This window comes from Photinus pyralis, unplaced genomic scaffold, assembly GCF_008802855.1.
Source record: "Photinus pyralis isolate 1611_PpyrPB1 unplaced genomic scaffold, Ppyr1.3 Ppyr1.4_LG6, whole genome shotgun sequence".
Classification (NCBI taxonomy): Eukaryota; Metazoa; Arthropoda; class Insecta; order Coleoptera; family Lampyridae; genus Photinus; species Photinus pyralis.
The window spans coordinates 1,613,818-1,635,772 of record NW_022170663.1 but is presented as its reverse complement, the minus strand read 5'-3'; the positions used below and the strand labels follow the sequence as shown (position 1 = coordinate 1,635,772).

General features: G+C 36.2%; 1 protein-coding gene across 2 annotated transcripts; it reads left to right on the top strand.

Moving 5' to 3' along the window:
• The first annotated feature begins 12,434 nt into the window (after positions 1-12,434).
• LOC116173687 (breast cancer type 2 susceptibility protein homolog) lies at positions 12,435-18,364 on the top strand. Of its 2 annotated transcripts, XM_031491330.1 has the most exons (12): positions 12,435-12,616; positions 12,667-13,150; positions 13,214-13,462; positions 13,899-15,274; positions 15,327-15,470; positions 15,996-16,259; positions 16,305-16,413; positions 16,458-16,625; positions 16,673-16,883; positions 16,933-17,150; positions 17,268-17,542; positions 17,591-18,364. In XM_031491330.1, the coding sequence occupies exons 2-12, from the start codon at positions 12,674-12,676 to the stop codon at positions 18,267-18,269; spliced, it is 4,170 nt and encodes a 1,389-aa protein (XP_031347190.1). In that variant the 5' UTR covers positions 12,435-12,616; positions 12,667-12,673; the 3' UTR covers positions 18,270-18,364. The 2 variants fall into 2 exon arrangements, with proteins under 2 accessions (XP_031347190.1, XP_031347189.1); XM_031491329.1 differs by having other exon boundaries at positions 12,667-13,462.
• Positions 18,365-21,955: the final 3,591 nt, after the last annotated feature.

Below are 21,955 nucleotides of genomic sequence, written 5' to 3'. Positions count from 1 at the left end.
CTTTTGTACATACGATTTGAATATGAACATTTGAGAGTTTTTTCAGGAATAAATATCTTCACTACCTGTTTTCTCTCACAATTGCGTTTTTTTTTAATAAATCGGATCAGAAGATATTCAAGATCCTTATGCGAATATCTCGAGTGTGTGGCAAAAGAACAGAAACTGTATGTATGCGTTGTTATTTCAATGAGCCTGTGGTATAATACCTACGCTTTATCTCAAATTTGTAAGATATATAAATGCGAAAGGCTTACCGATAAACCATCACATGGCCTATTCTACTTCTGCAAATGGCTAGTTAAGGGTCATTAAAATTCGCGCAACTTAACGCGTATTCTTCACATTGGTAGCATACTTCATTTCACATCAACATTAGGTAAACAAAATATTAATTTACGAACTGCCTAAACAAACTTTAAGTTACAAATGTTCCTATGCGTTTTCTGTAACCATCATACACTTCATCTCAAAGAGTTTCTGATGCTCTGGCAGTATCCATTTCGACTGTCGGTGCAAAGAATCGGTTACATGAGGTGATTACAAACGGTGGAAAAAGTTTAATCTCGAGTTTAATTCATACCAACGGAGTTCCTCTACATAAAATACATGACCATTTAGCCATTATAAAACCTGGGGACAGGAAAAAACCTATCAGGACCAGATGCCTTACAAGTGATTGTCAACTTGGACGGTCTGATAATAATGAACGATAGTGACACCTTAATAAATAAGTTGAAACGTCAATGTGACAATATGTAAACCAACTACTAATTTACGACCTGCCTTAATTTTGCTATGACGTCAGATAGTGTGACGAAAGGTTCAGCACCCTTGAAACAAAGTATATCTGTATGATGCACGGACCATGGGGCAACAAAAAAAAGTCGGCAAGTTCCCGATTTCCCAAAGAATTTTTGTGTCGAAACCATTGAGGTATATCCACAATACAGGAGAATGGGACAATGCAGAGATTAATTTTAATCTGTGGACAATGGGAGAAGCTTTACGGTAAACAGTATACTGTTTGATATAATCGATGGGTAGTTCCCTACAACCCTAAATGTGCTGTTCTTATACATTCACTAATAAGCCATTCCCTATAACCCATACGTAGGTACTTTATAAATAGAAAGTACTACGCATATGGCAAATTAAACGTCTGGGAGTTGTCTTAGACCACAGGTTAACTATTAATGACCACATACAGAAAAGCATAGCAAGTAGGGTTCATAATTCGACATGGTAAGAACTTCTCAAAAATAAGGATTTCAAAGCTTCTTTTCTCATTTATGGGGAAACTACACCTGGAATACGCGTGCATATTATCTAGAAACCTCAGTGCAATACACAAAAAAAACGTTTGGAAAGGGTTCAGAAGAAATTCTTGAAATATTTAAATTATAAAAAGAAGTGGAGAGTACACATATTTTATTCCATACTCTGAACTTCTACCTAGACTTCTACGGTCATTTCATATGGAAAGTGTCGGAAAGAGACCTCAATTAGCGTAACTCGTTTATCTATACAAATTATTTAGTACAACCACAACGGAACTTAAAATAATCTGTACTGCAAGACGCAAAGGAATTGTACCGAAGGATTGGGAAATAGTATTGCCAATTATTAACAAGTTAAAAAGTAATCGTAAACGATTTACATAAAGCGCATTTCCACTTGCATTCATTTCCCATTTATAAGATGCAACTTCTGTTAAAATCGAAAAAATTCGGCCACAAATATGCAAGATAGCGTTGCACATGGGCAATCCATTTTTGACGTGTTACTTCAATTTCAGTTTATGAGAATTTCATTTCAATGCTTTTCTAAATAAGAAAGTTGGAACTGCGCATGCGCAAACCTAAATTTTAAAACTAATGTTAGATTTTCCTTTGTTCCAAGCGCCTAAGTATCAAATTTCACTTAAATGGTGCCATAGATAAAAAAGTTGGCACTGCGCATGCGCAAAAGAAAATTTTGAGACTGGCGCTCGATGATCCTTTATTCCAAGTGCCTATGTATCACATTTCATTTAAATTCTTCCATAAATAAAAAAGTTGGCACTGCGCATGCGCAAAACCAAATTTTGAAACTGGCGTTTGATTTTCCTTTATCCCAAGTGCCTATGTATCAAATTTCGTTTAAATTCTTCCATAAATAAAAAAGTTGGCACTGCGCATGCGCAAAACCAAATTTTGAAATTGGCGTTTGATTTTCCTTTATCCCAAGTGCCTATGTATCAAATTTCGTTTAAATTCTTCCATAAATAAAAAAGTTGGCACTGCGCATGCGCAAAACCAAATTTTGAAATTGGGTTTGATTTTCCTTTATTCCAAGTGCCTATGTATCAAATTTCATTCAAATACTTTTATAAGTAAAAAAGTTTGCAATTCGGTTTATAAATGGTCGAGATGCGAAAAGGGCACTGTGAATTTTGAATCGATTCGATTCAACTTTTGGCATTGCGTATTATATGGCTAAAGCTATGCCCATATTGAATTTCATGCAATTCAGTTCATAACTAACGGAGATGTAAAAGCGATCGAACATTTCTAAACAAAGTTATCGTTCACACGGACAGATAGATGGACAGACAGACAAAGGAACAGACGGAGAGACCAACCGGCAGGCGACAGATAGCAATGCAAAATTATAAACGATCTCTAGGATCGTTAATAAACGGCAAAAGTGTAAAATTACGGACAGGACGGACGGAACGGACGGACGGACGGACAAAGTGGCCACAATAGCGCATTTTATTTTTATTTTTGTGGAAATGCGCTAAAAAACGAAACCCAAACCCGCAACTACTTATAGACCTACCTTCACTGAGTAATGCTCTAAAACTAAATGCATCCTAATACCATTGTATTTATAACGAACTAATACCTATATCCTAGAAGACCAAAGAAACGTATTATTTTCCAAAAATGTTTGTTAATAGCGAACTTTACGCAAACGATTACGTTTCGACTTCATCCAGCAATTTACATTAATATTAATAAGGACGCTAGTAGGTATATTATATTCTCAAAAATTTTAGGAGGAATGAATCTAAAATCGTATGACCGTAAAAATGGTGAAATTTAAAAGCAAGGAGATGATTAAATGTGATATACCTTCTCACAGTACAAGCTTTCATATTCGTTTGCACTTGTAGTATTTTTCAGTGCAAAATTTCTGACGCGGTGGAAAACGAAATAAACAAAAACTTACATTTGAGCTCGTATTTGAGCCATTTTCCACTAAGTGAATATTTACAAAGATATGTAGGTTCGACATTTTATACTTCTGCACACTGTAAAATAAATAGGAGCTTTTAGGTAGGTATTTAAATCCCCCGCAGGCTGCAAACGCTACACGCTACACGCTTATTATATGCGGGTGCGAAATTCTCCAGGAATCGAAATGTCCAGGGCGCACAAGGCGTAGATGAAGATTACCGGGTGCGAACTATCCAAGTGACAAGTGCGAATTGCCCGTGAGCGAATTATTCTACAAACACCTTCTCCTTTATATCGGTATTTTGAAGCTTTTGACGGGGAATTTCTACAGGGGTGTGCACTCTGGACGTACCTACTAATAAAATGAAGATTACAAGGAAATTGACAAAGTGTTATGGGATTACCAGGACCCAGGAAACTGGTTCGTTTTAAAATGATGGCTCTCTATATTAAACGTATAATGTGTACTACATTTTGCGTTTTTAATATACATTTTACATACAGTTTCCGGACGAATGAAAAGGGTAGGTACTCACTAAAATGTTAAACTACTATTAGCTAATCTTATTTAGCAATCCTCAACATCACTCCAGGTGACCACCAAATACTATACAGATACACATTGCATTTGTGTGTTTTACGCAAAAAATTCTAGTAAAATACCTAATAAAACAACTTAGTAATGGCTCGTTGTATGTCAATGAGAAAGTAATTAAAATAAACTGCATAACTAATGATATTGTAATGACTACAATACACAACAATGAATATAATAAATCTGTTTTTATGATTAAGTAGAGTGTATAGAAATTTTCTCAAAGTAGGCATCACCCCGCCGCCTGATTGAAACTCTTTACGTAAATTACGTGGTAATCTCCAGTCGGAAAACATTTAACGATCCCACTTTGTGAAAGAAGTGAAAAACGACTTATGGAAGAATTATTCATCACTTTCCTGATCGACCCGAACTCGTTACCTCGTTACTTTCTATCAATTTTCTTCTAGGTATTCAAAAAATTTACATAAACGTAAACAATTTTCAACATGATTGCCTAATAATTTGTGCGTGCAGGACCGCTCCAGTTGCGTAATATACGCAACGAATATATGGGTTAATAGCGGATCTTCAAACCGATTTTGCTAATTTGACTGCCCGAAATAATCTTCGATACAGTTCCATTCTCGCACCTTCTGAGAAAACGAATAGCAATATAGATGCCGATAGACGTTTAGGTATAACAGTTTTTTTAAGAAATAAATTACTCCAAAACTTTTCGGATGACAAACCCTACAAAATCGACAATTAGCTGCTCACGTGCCTAGACTATCTATTACGGAAGTAACGGACCTTCGTTTAGCAGTAATGTTTATTATCTTGTAAACTAATTATTTTCTCCATAATTAACAAAATGCAACACTAATTTCAACACAAAAGTTTATTTCAGCCACCAGAGAATCCCATACCTATATAATAATGTAGTACCACAATTTTGTCATATGGATTAGCAAGGCGGGCAAAATTCACTTTATGAAGTGAACAGACGTTGAGTAAGTCTGAAACGAATGGCACCACCCACCCCCAAGTAACTGTTTATTGTGTAAGAGGCTAAAAGAGGAAATATTTAAGCAAATATATTTTTGTGGAAGAAAATTCGGAGGATATACAAGAGAGGTGTTTTTAGATCGGGGAAAGTTAACGCAATGCACAAATTTCTCACGGTAAATCAAGGGAAGTTGTGGCAATTTTGTACTACTGATGAGAAGTAGCTGGATATATAAAATATAAGGAAATTGACAAATTCAGGAAAGTTCTGGCAATTCTGATCCGTTGTGTTACGAGGAAGTAATTCTTATCCTTTCCATTACCGAAAAATAAGTGATGGGGCGCGTGTAAAATATACGAAAAAAATGGGAGAAATCAGAGAGAATTTAGGAAAACGTAAAAATAATTTAACGTGAGTTGCAAATACGGGAGAAATAGGAGAACATTCTGCAGAAATGAAGAAGAAATATAAAACAATATTAAGGATATTCTGTTATTTACTTCATATAGAAATTGGGAAAAATTATAATGCAACGCAAAAAGCTTCGGGATACTCAAAGAAAATTTTAAATTACGAAGAAATGGTTGGATGTGTAAAATATAAGGAAATGAACGTTGCATACCGATGAAATAGTTGATACTGATTTGCAATGCCACACAATTTCCTCAACTTGAATACGTGTATTTCTAAATTATTAAGATTGCTAATTTTTGGAGTGCATACCTATACATTAATAAGGTCAGTTAAAGTCAGTTTAATATTTAAATTACACATTCCATTAAACCGAGAAATTAGTCATAAATATGTATTTGCAAATATTCTTACTATGAGGTGCTTGACGTAACATTAGAACAAGCTGAATGCCATAATTTTGTTAAGCTTTTATATTCTGTTGGCAAACATTTTTGTTGTCATGATTTAGTGCTTTACATTAGCAGTTATAATGTGTTCTAGTGTATTTTGCATTTAACCTTTCTGGCAATAATCGACTAATCTTTAAGCAACATTTTAGTATTTTGACGCAAAAATTCATCGATTTCGCAGGCGTTAAAATAAGTTTATTAAATTCTTAATTTCACTAGTTTCTGAAATTGCACCGTGCAATTCTTTTCGCTTGTTCACGCACTTTAATTTTAAGGTACCCAAACGACGAACAAAAAACAATAATTAAAATTGGTAGAAACGACAAAAAGTGTACGTACACGCAAATTAAATGGTGCAAATGCAGAACATTAGAAATTTACATTTACGTGCTTAATTTTCATACAAATAGGTGGGTCACGTACTCGGTAATATTTCTTACGTTCCCTTTCACTAAAAAATTAGTGAAATCCCCAGTGAAATCTTGCATTTTCCGGTTCATAGCTTTTCAAGACTCCTCCGAAAATAATTGAACTGCAAAACAAAATTGCAACATCCACATTTAAATATTTACATAATGTTCAACTTAATGGAAACAATAGTAATTTTAGAAACGTTACAAAATGAAGATAAAAGAATTATCCATTTTTTTAACTCGTGAAGCATTAAATCAATTCGTTGCGTATAATTATAAATATTTTTTAGATTCGATTTCGGAAGTAGGAAGAAAGCATTAGACGCTAGAATAATTCGAAGCCTCATGGATACCAAAGTAAGGTCTAGATTTCTTAGATTATCTTAAAAATTCTTGGAATTTTTGTCTTGAATACTGTCACTGACCCGACTGATAGAACTAATCGTAAAATTATAAATTACTACTGCTTAGTGTATACTTAACTGGTTGAAATACGGTTACAGAAATTCGTTTGTTGCTCTAACCATGTTTAACAAAAGTGTCATCGTGCCAGGTAGGTAAAAGAAGAGAATAATTAGCTTTTTATAGCCTTCGCCAACACTGAGATCAACAAAAAATGAAACATCTTGAACTTCTGATTAAACTTGAGACGAAACGAGATACAGAAAATAAAAAAAGCAGTGTTCTTTATTCAAAATTGCATTACGAATCAAGCATTATTAATAGGTGCCCCTACGTTGAGAACAAAAAATTATACAGGGTGACAATTTGAAAACTTACCACCCCCCATATCTCAGTAAATAAACTAGATATTTAAAAAAATCAAAATCCGTTTCGGTAATTCGGAGGGGGAATCACAATGACATAGTTGGCGACGCACCCTCTCCAACCCCATGCGACCCAGCCACCCCAACTTTTAAATCTTAAATAGTGACCCCCCATGTGTGATACGTCGTCGGAAAGCTCTGAAAAAATGCTTTCCAACCATACCAAATAGCATTACATTTAGGTTAGTAATTATCGTGCAAATCAAAAAATAAACTAATATGATACATTTGAAATCTGTCGTATTTAAATCGGAACCGGCGAACATAGACGAACTAAGACAGAGAATAATTCAAGAATGTCGAAATATTGCAAAACCAACATTTGAAAAGGTTCGACAAGAGTTTGAGAATAGATTATAACTGGCGATCAAAAATGAGTTGCTGTCAAGTCGGCTTTGGAAGTTCAAGTTAAATACGATTTTCCATGTTTATTTTTTGATTTGCACGATAATTACTAACCTAAATGTAATGCTATTTGGTATGGTTGGAAAGCATTTTTTCAGAGCTTTCCAACGACGTATCACACATGGGGGGTCACTATTTAAGATTTAAAAGTTAGGGTGGCTGGGGCGCAGGGGGTTGGAGGGGGTGCGCCGCCAAGTATGTCATTGTGATTCCCCCTCCGAATTACCGAAACGGATTTTGATTTTTTTAAATATCTTGTTTATTTACTAAGATATGGGGGGTGGTAAGTTTTCAAATTGTCACCCTGTATAAATTTCAAACGTTTTCTCTTCGACTCTTCGGAAAAGCAATGAAATAACGTGAGCGCACTTGACTGCTCGTGTATGAGCAAAATCTAAAATCTAAATAGGATAGGAACCGTTTTTTGAAAAAATTCGTCCTGCCGTAAAATTAATACATAGCAAATTAGCTTTTAAATCGAAATTTCTGCAATTAAAGACAATGAAAAGCAATTTTACTTTCTAGACCTGCACAAAATAATTAAAAAATCATGGAATGCATTGTGCCCGTAAACCATGTAATAAAAATGTTCAGCATAAATTTAACCTAGTATTTCTGTCGCATTGGATTTAATTATTTCTTAATCACGAATTAGAGCAACGGAAGCCATTGCTCACGTTTAGAGATTATTAGTGGAGTTACAATTTTAATAAAATACGTATGTTTTTACTTCGTTACGAAGTTAAATTAAGTCTACGTGAATGAGAATCTTGTTCCCTGTCTTAATTAATTGCTTCATTAAACGCGTGTCGCCTACTTAAGGTTAACCTTTCTATAATTCCAGGAGCTTTTACAAATCCGGATTATTAGCGATGATTTAAGTATGCTCTCATAGGTAAAATCCAGCGATCTTTTTCGATTAATTCGAACCGTATAAGCTCAACGAGCAGCGATACTTCATATCTTGCTTTTAATATAAACCTCAACTGCCAAAGTTGTACCCACTGCGAAATATTTTTGGGTTGTTATCTATGTCTACCTAATTTGTTGTTCATATTGTGAAGTAATGCTCAATAGAATCAATATTTTATACCATCACCGCTGCAAAAATTGTATTCACATATTCCTAACATGGAGTCATTGAATTAAAATATCCCAATACAAATGACGACCCTAAATAACTTTCTGGAATCGACTCCAATCATCAGAAATGCCTGTGAAAATCGTTCCCACTTGTCTTCTGATATACTCTTAAATTCATAAAATGAAAATTTATTCCAAATCTTCATGGCTTTGAAAACCTATTAATTTCGTTCCATAATCCTTTTTTTCTAACTACTCTCCATTTTTTTTATTCACCTATAGGTATGTATAACTTTCGAATTCTTTGTGAAGTGAAGACTTAAAAGTCCCAAATGCTAAATCTACTTGATTTTGTTCAAGCTTAATTTATTTTTAATAGATCTAAATAATCAAAACCGGAAATAACAACTTTTAAAAAGTAAAAGGCTCAGGGATCGAAAATCGAAACAACATTTAGAAACATATCACAAAAGATGATAGCTTCCTTTGAAATGTACCAAGGTACCTACCTAAAATGTACTAGATCTCCTTTCCAGAACCTTATGGATCGACTAAAACAAACAAAAAGTAGTAGCTGTTCAAAGCTTTAAAACGAAATTCTTGGATCTAAATTCAAAATGATTTCTTGTATAAATTTAATACTCAAAATATAACAACCGCACAACATTCGAAATGCATTTAATTATAAATCCAAAATTTCTTTTCTGTACCTTATCTAATCAATCATGTAAGAATAAAAGTATAAAACTCGAAAAGGCTTTAAAAGGTCTAAAATAGGCCAGATTTTTTATGAAAGTCTCCAAATAAGTTTTATGAGATAGAATATACTTTTGGGAATGAATAAATATGATATGTACTTACCATTTACTAAAATGAGGGTTTATAATGAAAGCGTATGCTCACAAATGAGTGGTAGTCTGGTAGACAGTTCTTATGATACAAGAATCAAATGATTATATGGTGAACCAATTATCTAATACAGTGCATGGTTTTTAGTAAGCGGCAGAGCAAAGCGATGCAAGCTTTATAGGGGTGTCGATGGTGGTTGACCTACAAGCCACATGTAACAAGCCTGTTAAAAATGGGTCAAATCCAATGACCCCGTAGGATCAAATTGAGGTGCTCTGTCACTTTTTTAGATCCGCTTTAGGGGTTTATTATTATAAAAAATTATTGCTTTAAAACAAACTTTGAGAGTTGAAAAGTTATAAATTTCCTCGAGGACCTGAATTATGAATTTACTGATCGCATTTGCACAATAACTGGATTGAGTAGGTCGGCAGTAATAAAGTATGGCTTACTTACGTAGCTGGAATAAACAAATAGTGTGACTTTCAAGCCAATAATTAAGCATCATACAGGTACTGTTAACCGTATTGTTAACAAAAATATACATACGGTATCGGCGCAATCAAAATTCTATTAAGAACCTATTTGACAATGTCTGGAATGCGGTTACGTGTTACTTTTTTCCTTCCGATTTTTTGGGCGTTTGTTTGCATCATTAATATCCTTTCCATCAATGTCCCCTCGTACTTTTTAAACTACAACCGCCATTATTCGCTCATTCTAATTCCATCAGCTCTCCGCAATGTGTGATCGATAACATTCAAAGTAGGTACCTAAGTGCATCGAAATTGGTTCATACATCGTAGAAAGTAATTTAATTTATTTATAATGACGCGCGGTAAAAATTAGGTGAAAGAGGCTCATTGTTTGTGCTTTGCCTAATTCACATGCAGGGAATGGGGAACGCTATTTATCATCACTTTTACTTACCTTTTTTAATTGCCGTACAACATTTCTAACTGTTTAAACTATGTTTTCTCGGGAGCGCACGACCGGGTATAATACCTATGTAAAGCAAAGCATGTTGTCATAAGAGAATAAACTCTAACGGAAGGACCCAAGCCACCGATGATAAGAAATAAAATAAGATGATCCTGAATAAAAATGGATCTAAAAAGGAAATGAAAAGTAATGAAAAAAATTGGCATTACCATGGTTCTACAGTACAAACGTTTTATCTATTACTATATACAGATCAAATAGCATTTACTGTGTTACTACGAATCATATCCGCCTAGTTGGGTGCAGCCCACATAACATACATGAACTATTGAACCAAAGAGTACCATAGTACTCTTAGTAGTGCTCGTTACAAAGAAAGTCGTCTAGAAATTAAGAAATGACTTCCGTGGGGGTTTTGGTGTCACAAGCTGAAATTCACAAAAACTGAAAGGTCATTAGTCTAATCGAAAAAGTACGAATTGTTTTGGATTCTATGCCCCAAAATTAATAAGAAAAAGTGTTTTCCCGAGAAATTTTGGTGTAGTCGATTTTTGGTAAAAAAAATTGTCTCAAATCGACCGGGAAAAAAAAGTGTTCTTATAGAATGTGCCTCGTAGAATCCATAATTTCAAACATTTCGAAGATTGGGCTACTAGTTCAAAAGTTACAGCCCTTTGAATTTTCTTTCGAAATTGGTTTCTAGTCTATAACTTTTGACTGAGAAGCCTAATCGAAAAAGTACGAATTGTTTTGGATTCTACTCCCCAAAATTAATAAGAAAAAGTGATTTCCCGAGAAAATTTGGTGTAGTCGAATTTTGGTAAAAAAGGAAGGTTATACACTGCCTTTTTTTGAACCCCGAAAAAAAAATTGTCTCAGATCGACCGGGGAAAAAAATTTTCTTATAGATTGTGCCCTGTAGAATCCATAATTTCAAACATTTCGAAGATTGGGCTACTAGTTCAAAAGTTACAGCCCTTTGAATTTTCTTTCGAAATTGGTTTCTAGTCGATAACTTTTGATTGAGAAGTCTAATCGAAAAAGTACGAATTGTTTTGGATTCTACTCCCCAAAATTAATAAGAAAAAGTGTTTTCCCGAGAAATGTTAGTGTAGTCGATTTTTGGTAAAAAAGGAAGGTTGTACACTGCCTTCTTTGAGCCCCGAAAAAAAAAATTGCCCCAGATCGACCGGGAAAAAAATTTTTCTTATAGAATGTCCCCTGTAGAATCCATAATTTCAAACAGTTCGAATATTGGGCTACTAGTTCAAAAGTTACAGCCCTTTCAATTTTCTTTCGAAATTGATTTCTAGTCTATAACTTTTGATTAATCATAAATGTCAAGGCCGTCCAAAATCGATCATTGCATTAGGGCACAAAACACGAGTTAAGCACATGTACAGAAAGAAGAAAAAATATCTAATTTTTTCGTATATAAATTTAGCTTCCTCTGTAAAAAATATTTTATTTACTTAAAGTGCCCGCGTTTTCATTTAATAAATTAAACAATGTTTCACAAAAATATATTTGTCTTATTTTGTCTTCTTCACAAAACTGTTGGTGGTTGGAAAATGTATAAGGCTTGTATTTAAATTCTGTTAAGATCTTCAATAGGGAGATGTGTGCAATTTCACATTCTCTAGCTAAATTACGAACAGATGTAATTGATTTTTTTTGTATGTACGCTAAAATATTTAACTTTATTTCTTCACGGCAAATTTTGTGTAATGTCCATTAATAATATTTTTAATGGTGTTGTGATTAAACTGTGATTATTGAAATACATGAGCAGTATTTCCATTTTTTTTTTATTCTGTATAATTTATAATACTTATAATATTTTTATTTATTAATAATACAATCATCTTAATTTAATACATACTTAATTAAAATATTGACTTTTCTTGAAAAACATTTGAAAAAGTAATTTAAATTTTTTGAGAGATGAAAGTAGGTAAGACTGGTTGCCTATCTTAAAGGGCATTTGACTTGTACATTTCAGAATTTAACATAGGCGTTTTATATGCAGAAGATTAGTATGTTCAAAGTTAAAATGTACGCACTGTAAGTTAGTAAGTATATTTTGGAAATTTGTCGACTGTATCTCGTAGTATGTATAATCACAGATAGTATAATCAAAACTAGCGTAATGTTGCTCACTTCGGCTAGTGCCCACTATCGATGATTTGATACAATTTTGAATCACCCTATATCATAGAAATGTTAGATTGCTGCTTGTCTAGGGATTAGGGTTTTTTGATCTGGCATAGTGGCATGACAACTGCGCAAGTGTATGGATTTGTTTATGTGTTTAAAGCATATATATATAAGAGAATTAAAGTTTATATTTTCATTAATTTAAGAACAAATTTCATTCTTCTAGTGCAGTTTTATTAATTTCTTTAATTAAACACCAAGTTTTGTGTTACAATCTAATGTGAAACACCCTGGGAAATAAACTACAGAGTTAGTTTTACTTGTTCATGAAAAAATAACCTACAAATTTTAAATTTAAGATTTACCATGGAAACCGACAATGAGAAAGATTCCAGACCTCTATCGCCAATTTTAAATAAGAGCCTTGTATACCGAAGGAAGTCGTTCACACGTAGACCAAGTAAAACACGTATCAATCTATCAGAAAGGTTTGAGACACCCTCTGAAACACGCGAGGTCCCCGAGGACAGCCGGTCTAGTTGTGATTTCGAATTTAAAGTACCTGTTTCACCGGCATCAAAAGCAAAAGTTGTAGGTTTTACAACGGCCTCAGGTAAGAGTCTGCATGTCTCATCCGAATTGATTAACGGTCGGTACGAGATGTACAAGCATATACTGCAAGCGGACGTTAGTGATGAATCGCTGGTGGTATTTCGAAAAGACTTTAGTTTTATAAGTTCACTTAAATCGCACGGGCCTGTGACCTCTAATTCTGCCCAATCGGCACTTGATACACAGACTGCTGTAACAGGTGAAGTTGTGGAGTCGTGTTCAGATCGAGAGGTGAGGGGTTTTACTATTGATGAATGTAACTTTGCATCTGACTTACTGAGACGTTTTAACCAGTTACTCGATGAGTCGGTTAACGAACCTCCGGCTAAAAAATTTAAGGCCAACAACGACGAGTGCGGTCTTTTAGATGATACATTACTTAATGTATTTGCTAAAGAAGACTCAAGTCTACTTGCAGAGAATATTGCAAGGGAACGGTTGGAATTTGATTCAGAAGCTGAAGTACCAGAAAATGACTCACTTCCACGAAGAGAAGGAGGAATAACAAAGGAAGTGGTATATGAAGGCGCTTGTGTGTATAAGGTAGGCAACACATGGTGCAAACTGCAACCTTGCGTCATAAATTTAATTACCTATATACTTATGACCCTAAACATTATTTTGGACAAATTGGAAACTTTGTAAAAAAAGGTTTTATATTGTTTAGTACCTAATTTCCGCATGTTTATCGGCCTGTATTACAAAGCACACTTAACTATGTTGTCAGGCTAGCTTTTTTAAAATTCCTCAAATAGGTAGAAAAGAATGAGTGAAAATATACGGCTTAGTATGAAATCTATTCTTCATGTTAAAAACGATCAAAATACAGTACTATTTTCCTCCATTTCTTATATAAATACGAGGGTCGTTTGATAAGTTTCCTGTTTTGCATAAATTAACATGGATATAGAGTCAAAATACAAACAACGCCTATACGTAGATATGTTTGAAACTATAGGTATCTTTATTTACTCCATAGGAGGGTAAGGATATCGACCCTCATTTGCCCTTGATGCCAGGGTTTACAACAGCAGCAGGTGGGACTATTGAAATATCCGAAGAGGCTCTGAGAAGGAGTGAAAATCTCCTTGAAGATAAGTTTCTAATGACTCCTGGTGATATGGAGCGAAATATCGAATCTTCAGGCGCGTCAGGTTTTCGCACAGCTGCTGGGGGAACAATCGGGATATCAGAAGAAGCTTTGAAAAAGAGCAAGAAACTTTTTGCGGATGATCTTCACACGAAGATGGAAACCAAGCAGGAGGAGTATTGTGAAGATGTGTTGGGTTTTGCGACAGCTGCCGGCGGGATTATTCCAATATCAGAGGCGGCTTTGAAGAGAAGTGAGGCAATTTTGGCAGATCACCTCTGGTGTTCTCCTGAGAAGAAACAATTGGCTGGATTCGCGACAGCTTCAGGAGGAGTGATTAACATATCTGAAGAAGCATTGAAAAGAAGCAGAGAGCTTCTTGGAAATGATCTTCCCAATGAAAAACTTGACCGCCTGTGCGAGGGATTTACTACAGCAGCTGGTGGTATGATTAAAGTGTCAGAGGAAGCTTTAAAAAAGAGCGCAAAGTTTCTCGAACAAGACCTGCCTCCACCTGAGCCGACTGGGTTTAGTACTGCTGCAGGTGAAGGAATTAAAATATCCAAGGAAGCTTTAAAACAAAGTGAGAGACTTTTTGGGAATGAGGTTTATGAAGTGTCTATCGCTAGCAAAGATCCAGACTTTCCAACCGCAAGTGGAGGTGACGTAAGTATCCCCAAAGATGCATGGAAGCAAACTGGTAGAATATTTTCGGATGAACTTCTTGCTCTTCCTTCGTGCGAAAATTCGCCGAATATCTCCGGAATTACGAAATCTCAGTCTAATAGTCGGTGGACGAATTCATTTAACAACACCCCATTTACATCTCCTACATGTGGAACTCCTACCTCAACAAGTGGTATTAGGAAACGATTGGGCATGTCGCACTGTAAGCAGATCGCCATTAACAACCAGTCAATGGCGCAGGCCGTAACGCTATTCAAGGATTTAGATAAGCCCTCTTCAAACATTTACAGTTCTACCCCCTTAAAAGACGAGAACCAACTGCAACTCGCTCCAAAACACAGCCTCTTAACCGAATTAAGCATTACCCCCGTGAAACACGTCAGTCCCACACCCCTAGTGGAGACCACATCGTCTACAGTCCTTCAAGAACAAACCCCCGGCGACACTCACTTGTGGATGACCAGCGTTCGAAAGCAGTACCGCGTTTTGCTAGAGCAATTAGACATTTTGAAAAAACGCGAAGTTGCCTTGGAAGAACAGCAGAAGTATTTGGAAAGCCAAAACAATTCGAGGCGCAGGTTTGTTTCTCACAGCCGCGAGCCGAAGCGGTTGAGTAATCTTAGCTTGCAGGCAAACTCTGGGCATATTGTCGGAGAAGCGCGCGTCGGGTAAACGGTTGGGCTTAAGGGAGGCGGTCGCCGATCGAAAACTGGGCGATAGAGGAGCGAGCAACTCCATTACCTTCCAACATGCGGCGTTGGTACATTTTACCATGTAAGTCGAGTTAGGTACCTACTCCCGTTTCAACAGCAAGGCAGTTGTTCACCGGCGATGACAGTATTACTGTTGAAACGCGTTGGATATTTTAATATATTATTGTGGTTTATTGGTGCTTTTGTTTTACATTTTCAAGTTCAACGGCCACAGTAGTTCCAGTGTTTCCAAGCCTTTCAAAAATGTTAAACATCTTCAAAACATTCGTCGATATTTAGACAAAAATGTCTAAAAAATTTTATTATCGTGTATATTTCTAAAGTTACCTAAAGATTTCCATAAACTTCCTACTTAACTTTTTAATAAATATTTCTCACGTTTCCAAAAGGTTAAAATTTTTGGCGCGTTTCTCCCGTATTTAAAATATCTCCAGAACGTTTTCAAAAATGTATGCATATCTTAATTAATTCTGAAAATTTACAACTTCAGCTTTGTATCCTGCTTTCTTATCGGATGTGATCTGTTGTAACATCGGTCACACAGTGACTGTTCGGAAGGGGTACATGTGTATAACTTGCATTTTAGAAAATCTAATGAAATTCCGCCAGTCGTCTACACCGAAGATGGTGCCGTATTAATACCAAATTTGCAGAATTTAATCGGGTTGTCCGAAGTGGAAGTCGCTTTCAAGGCGATGATCGGCGTCGACCCGAAGCTTATACCGACTGGGTGGATTTGCAACCATTATAAATTGATCGTTTGGAAATTGGCAGGTTACGACCGCAATTTACCGGGTACTTTCGTCGAATGTCTCACCGTCGAAAACGTCGTCCAACAACTGAAATATCGGTATCGTATTCTGGTGCGAGTTTAAAATAAAGTTTGCGTTTTTAGGTACGACAGGGAAATTGATAAAGCGGAACGTTCGGCATTACACAGGATCGTGGAAAGGGACGACGTCCCCCAAAAACGAATGGTGCTTTGCGTTTCGAATATTATAAAGGTAGGTGGCGCTGAAGTTCGTGATTGCCTGTACGCGATTTTCAGGAAGGCAACGCCTTGGAGATTGAATTAACCGATGGCTGGTATTGCATTCGAACGGTAATTGACGAATTGCTCAAATTTCAAGTAAAGATCTCGAAAATTGTGATCGGTACAAAATTGATCGTGCAAAATGCTGAACTTTTAAATTGTGACGGTTGCCACCCTCTCGAGGTGACTTGCTGCATGTCAAACCAATTCCGCTCATTGACAACTTTTAGCTTCCAAATCATGTGCGTTTGCGAATTAACTATAATTGCACAAGGCGCGCTACCTGGTACTCCAAATTGGGTTTTCAGAAGGACATGAAACCATTTCCCGTTAGTCTTGGAGGTTTACACAGCGATGGAGGTGGCGTAGGGTGTATAAGGATCCATATTTTTAGAGTATACCCAATACGTTACTTGGAAAAGTGTGAGATGGGAAAATCAGGTAATCGACTTATTCGTAAAAACTGCGAATAATTTATTCATTTGGTAAGTGTGGCGGAATAAGAAGGCGGAGGATAGGCGCATGCAGGAATGGGAGAACGAACGCTTGAAAATGTTAGAATCGATTAATCGGAGGGTAAGTGACGAGTTTGAAAAGGAATTGAAGGGCGCCGAAGCTGGTTGTAAAGTTAATTATACGAAACTCTCAGAAGTAAAATCAAACGAAGTGTTATGCCAGATCGCCTGTAACGATCCTGAAATTCTTAAGGTGAGTTCTCCTTTTCAGCTTATATACAACCAAATAAGTAAAGACGTGCTCGGGCGCCATGCTGCACCACTTCAAAATTTAATAAAGATGAATTTTGTAAGCATTATTGTTGCACAGGAATCGCTTTCGTCTTCACAATTGGAAGGAGTTCTCCAATTTCAACAGGAGATTTCAAATCAACGCCGTCAAGAGATATCGACACGAGTATCCAACGCGGTAAACAAACTAACGCTAAGCAAAAGACAAGTAAGTTCGGTCTTGAAGACACAAGTTGTCGATCGTATCAAGGAAACCGCGCGAACCTTCACACTTAATATTTGGAACCCGACAGAAGAGCACCTGCAACTCCTAAAGGAAGGGTCCGGCTTCTTTGTGTATAATGTCATACTTAAGTAAAATTTGCAAGTTTTCATGTTCCCAATTTGATCGCACTGTTTCAGGAGCAATGGCGATTTCGGCTCGACGAGTAAGACTTACTTTACGCAGGACAATTCCACTTTCCCCAAAATAAAACTGTACCAAAGATGTTTTCGGTCAATATCATCATTGCACCAGTCTTCTTCTCGTCCACTGATCAACGAGTATGACACAGTAGGTACGATCGTTCAGATTAACAAACTACCAACAAATCAAGAGATGTGGCTAACTGATGGTAATGCGAATTTGTTGTACATGAAAATTTACCATGGCGCCGACACGTGTTGCTTGTTGGACAACGTGAGCCGTGGACGAAGTGTTGCATTACTCAATTTATTGTATTGTGAGCGTCGCCTAACCGTCATGCACGCTATTGCCAATCAATGCTCTGTCGTTACCAGTTTTCCACAGCAGAAGTTTTTGCAAGCACAGCTTGACCAACACGTAGAACAACTGCCAAAAGATTTATCTCAACTCCTTGAATCTTGTGATAAAAAAATACAAAACGCAGGGATCACCTTAGAAAAAGGTATGCAAAGTTCGATCAGTATTTCCCAACTGAGTTCGCTTGTTGAAACGACTGGGAGTTACAGCGAAATTGACGATAGCATGGAAGACAACACATTGATACCATCGAGACTGACTAGTACCGATGTGGCTATGTCTCTAATTGATACTGACCAATATTTTGAATCTGTATAGGTAATATCATACTGTTCTTGGTTTGTTTAGGCTGTGTCAAGTTCTTCAATTAAAACATGTTTTCTTTATCAGAAATAAATATTTTTGTTATTTTATTTTAGTTTTTCTTACTCATTCCACCTTCAGCGATTACCTACCTTGCAATACAATTTGTCTTATTCCCATTCGTAAGTATAGGTACCTACCTATGGGTACTAAACATGTTAATTCACTTTCATTAAGACAAAGTTATATTTTTTCTGTCCCAAATATTGGGAAAGTTAACAAAAAAATATCAAAGTCCTCGTGTAAGATCGAAGGGACTTCAGCGCATTTTTGTGTGGCAGATCAGTATTCTATTAGCTACTTTTTGACTCAACCATCAATAAGATCTTGTCGAAGGCTACCACATTCCCTTTGACGGTACCCACTTCCGACGTCTAGTTCATCCGCAATTCGCATTTGAAGATTTGACTCCACCATCAGTAAGATCGTGTCGCTGACTACCACATTCCCTTTGACAGTACCCAATTCCGACGTCCCGTTCACCCGCAGTTCGCATTTGAAGATTTGACTCCACCATCAGTAAGATCGTGTCGCGGGCTACCACATTCCCTTTGTTGGTACCCACTTCCGACGCCCCGTTAACCCCAAATTCGCGTTTGAAGTTTTCACTCCACCATCAGGTTGTCGGAGGCTATACTACATTTCCTTTTTCGGTGCGTACTTATATTATTACACCCACATTTTGGTGGATTTCGCTAAAAACCTTTCACAAGATAGTAGATACTTAATTTTTGGGGCACTTCTCATTGCTCGAGCTTCTATTGGCGACACGAGAAAGAGAGACAGTGATTCGAAATTTACGAAACGTTAAACCGTGTGACAAAATTCGCAACGGAAAGTATAAAAGGCGCCCGAAGTTGACTACCTTTCGAAGACACTCGCGCGCGCCTTGCAGAAGGGCGCCCCTAGGACAAAAAACAAAATTCCGCCACGCAGGAGTTGTGCGTGTTTACCTACATCTTTCAGACGACACCAATTTGAAAAGAATCGGACCAAAACTATAGTAGAAGATAGGAAAAAACTGAAAAACCTTCATGTTAGTAAACTACGCTCGAGGATGACGCCCAGATGTCGCCAACCCCACATCATGTAGCCCTGTCCCTAAGGTTGACAAATTACCCGGCCTTGTAGATAGACGTAGGTACATCCGTTGCCTTTCTTATACAAGAGTTCTACGCGCCCACATTTGTTGCCAGCCAGCCAAAGTGAGATTAAAAGCTATTTTTTACAAATAAATTTGCAAAAATGCACTAAAAAGTAGGTAGGTATAAATTCTACATCATTCAAAATTTGTACCACTTTAATTGACGTGCGACCATTTTGTAATCGATGTATATAGATAATATGAATGTTACCTACACCTCCAAAAGATTTTTGTTAAAAATTCTGACTGGTGAATTATATTTATCTGAATTACCTATATACCGTACACGCCTCTCGGGAAAACCCACCTGCTATATTGATAGAGAATGTTATATCGCCAATGGGAAAATTCAATGTTCTTTCATTTTGTTCTGGTGAACGTTCAATATTTTCTAATTTTTATAACTTATAGGTATACCTAGGTACATAGGTTACATAATTACCTACCTACCAGATTGTTATTGAATGAAATTAATTCTTTAGGTAATGAAATTGGTATCATGTGCGGAATTAGGTATAGGTACAAGGTACCTATTTCTTTTTTACAGGTAAAATATTTTTTTGGTGTAGGTACTTATACTTGTGTTACCTATATTATGCTTAGGTATACCTATATAATGCTACACGAAATCTGCTAAGAGTTGTGCCTTCTTATCTGCTTATATGCGGGACGTCTGACGTCTGGTAAAGCGCAATTGCGTGCGTACTTATAGAAGTTTTGAAAGCTTTTATACTGAAACTTACAAAAGTAGGTACCTACATACTTACCTACCTACCTACACAATGTGGTGTAATTTTTTTCGGCAGTGCGTAAGGAATACACGGCTTGTTCGTGAGATTAACACCAGCTTGTGTAAATAAACTCAATATTGTGTTGTCTTGGCACACCGTGTAAAAAAGGCACCAGTCGGTTGTTGAAATTCTTGAGGTAGGTACCTATAGGTACCTTACGGTTCTATATCAAAGGCCGTTATAGTCAAATATACCTACGTACCTACTTACCTTGGACGTAGCGAGCTAGTTCGCGCTGCAGTTTTTAATTAGTGTATATACCTATACCTATATAGGTACCTACCTACGATTTATTAATATCGGTGCTAGGCGAAAAGGAACTGATAGTAAGTAGGTACTGATATCAGAAGACTATACTTACATCATACAAAGTACCTAGTTGTGGATAAAGGTACTATATTAGGTATATAGTAGGGAACCTATTTCATTGAAGATTGATAAAATCTTGCTTCTTAAAGGGCTAGCCCTTATAGGGGACAAGATTCACATTTTGAACCTCTTAGTCCACGCTTTTCGAATTAATTGTATAATTTATTATTTTGTTATGTATCGGCGGCGTTACTTTACATCGCCGTCATCAGTTGCGAGTGTCTGTACCTATATGCACGTAATATAGGTAGGTATATATGTGAAAGGATTGGTTTATAGGTACCTAGGTATATTAGGTACGTTACTATACCTGACGGCCTTCTGTACCTAGGTACCTATAGGTATAATATTTATTTAAATAAACAAGTTTATGAAAAAAAGGTCTATAGTAACCAACATTTTCGCTCTCTTCCCTCCAATCACCACTATTCAGCTTGAAAGAAAAACTGATTTGCCTGCATGTAAGTTGTAACACGAAAATTCGTAAAAATTTCGACATCGAAAATGGTTACCTTGACTTAGGTACCTAACAATAAAATTTTTATTCAATAACTTATCTACCTAACGAAAACTGTGTCTAAACTTTACACATCTCCCGTCTCCGTGTGAGAACACCTACACCATGCAATACGGGGTTTTGCATATTTGTGATAAAAGTTCTAAACTTAATTTTCCCGGAAATCAAAGAAGTAAATAAGAATTAAAGATTCAATCCTCTTCTCGCCCTTAACGAAATTCTTAATATAAATAAAGATTTGTTATTTTTACAATAATTTCGGATGACCCTATAGATGTTATAGATGTCGGCTCGACTTTTTAACATTTGTTTCCTTTAAATTTATTCATCTAGGTACCTATGTAGCTGAAATTAGTATTTACCGTTGATTCTTCATTGTATAAGTTGGTTAAATTTATTTAGATCAACTGTGGATTATTCTTGTAGACCTGGTTTTTTCATATAACGCTATACCTATTGTTGACACTCCACATAGATACATCTCCAACTTGTGAACGTCATCTAATGGACATTTGTGGATCTTCAGCAACACTTTCAAGAACCAAATCAATATTTGCTTGTGAACGAGCATTGTATTTTTCAGTTTTCTTTATCTTCTTCCATCGAGCCGGTCTCCTGAAATTTTTTAATAATTCGGCCAATAGTGTTTTTAAATGTATACGATAATGTACTATAAAATTCACGTAATTTTCTAGTTTTCAGAGAACATTGATTTTCATAAAATAATTCAACAACTTGCGAAACCGTTTTTGTATAGGTATTGTGGACGAAGCAATGTTTTATAAATCTTATTTTAAATGTCAAACTAGGTACCCATACG

Coding starts and splice junctions, on each gene's coding strand:
- LOC116173687 (XM_031491329.1), top strand. CDS start 12,674: ATGGAAACCGACAATGAGAAAGATTCCAGACCTCTATCGCCAATTTTA. Junction 16,626..16,672: donor ACGGTTGCCACCCTCTCGAG/GTGACTTGCTGC, acceptor GACAACTTTTAG/CTTCCAAATCATGTGCGTTT. Junction 17,543..17,590: donor GTGTATAATGTCATACTTAA/GTAAAATTTGCA, acceptor GCACTGTTTCAG/GAGCAATGGCGATTTCGGCT.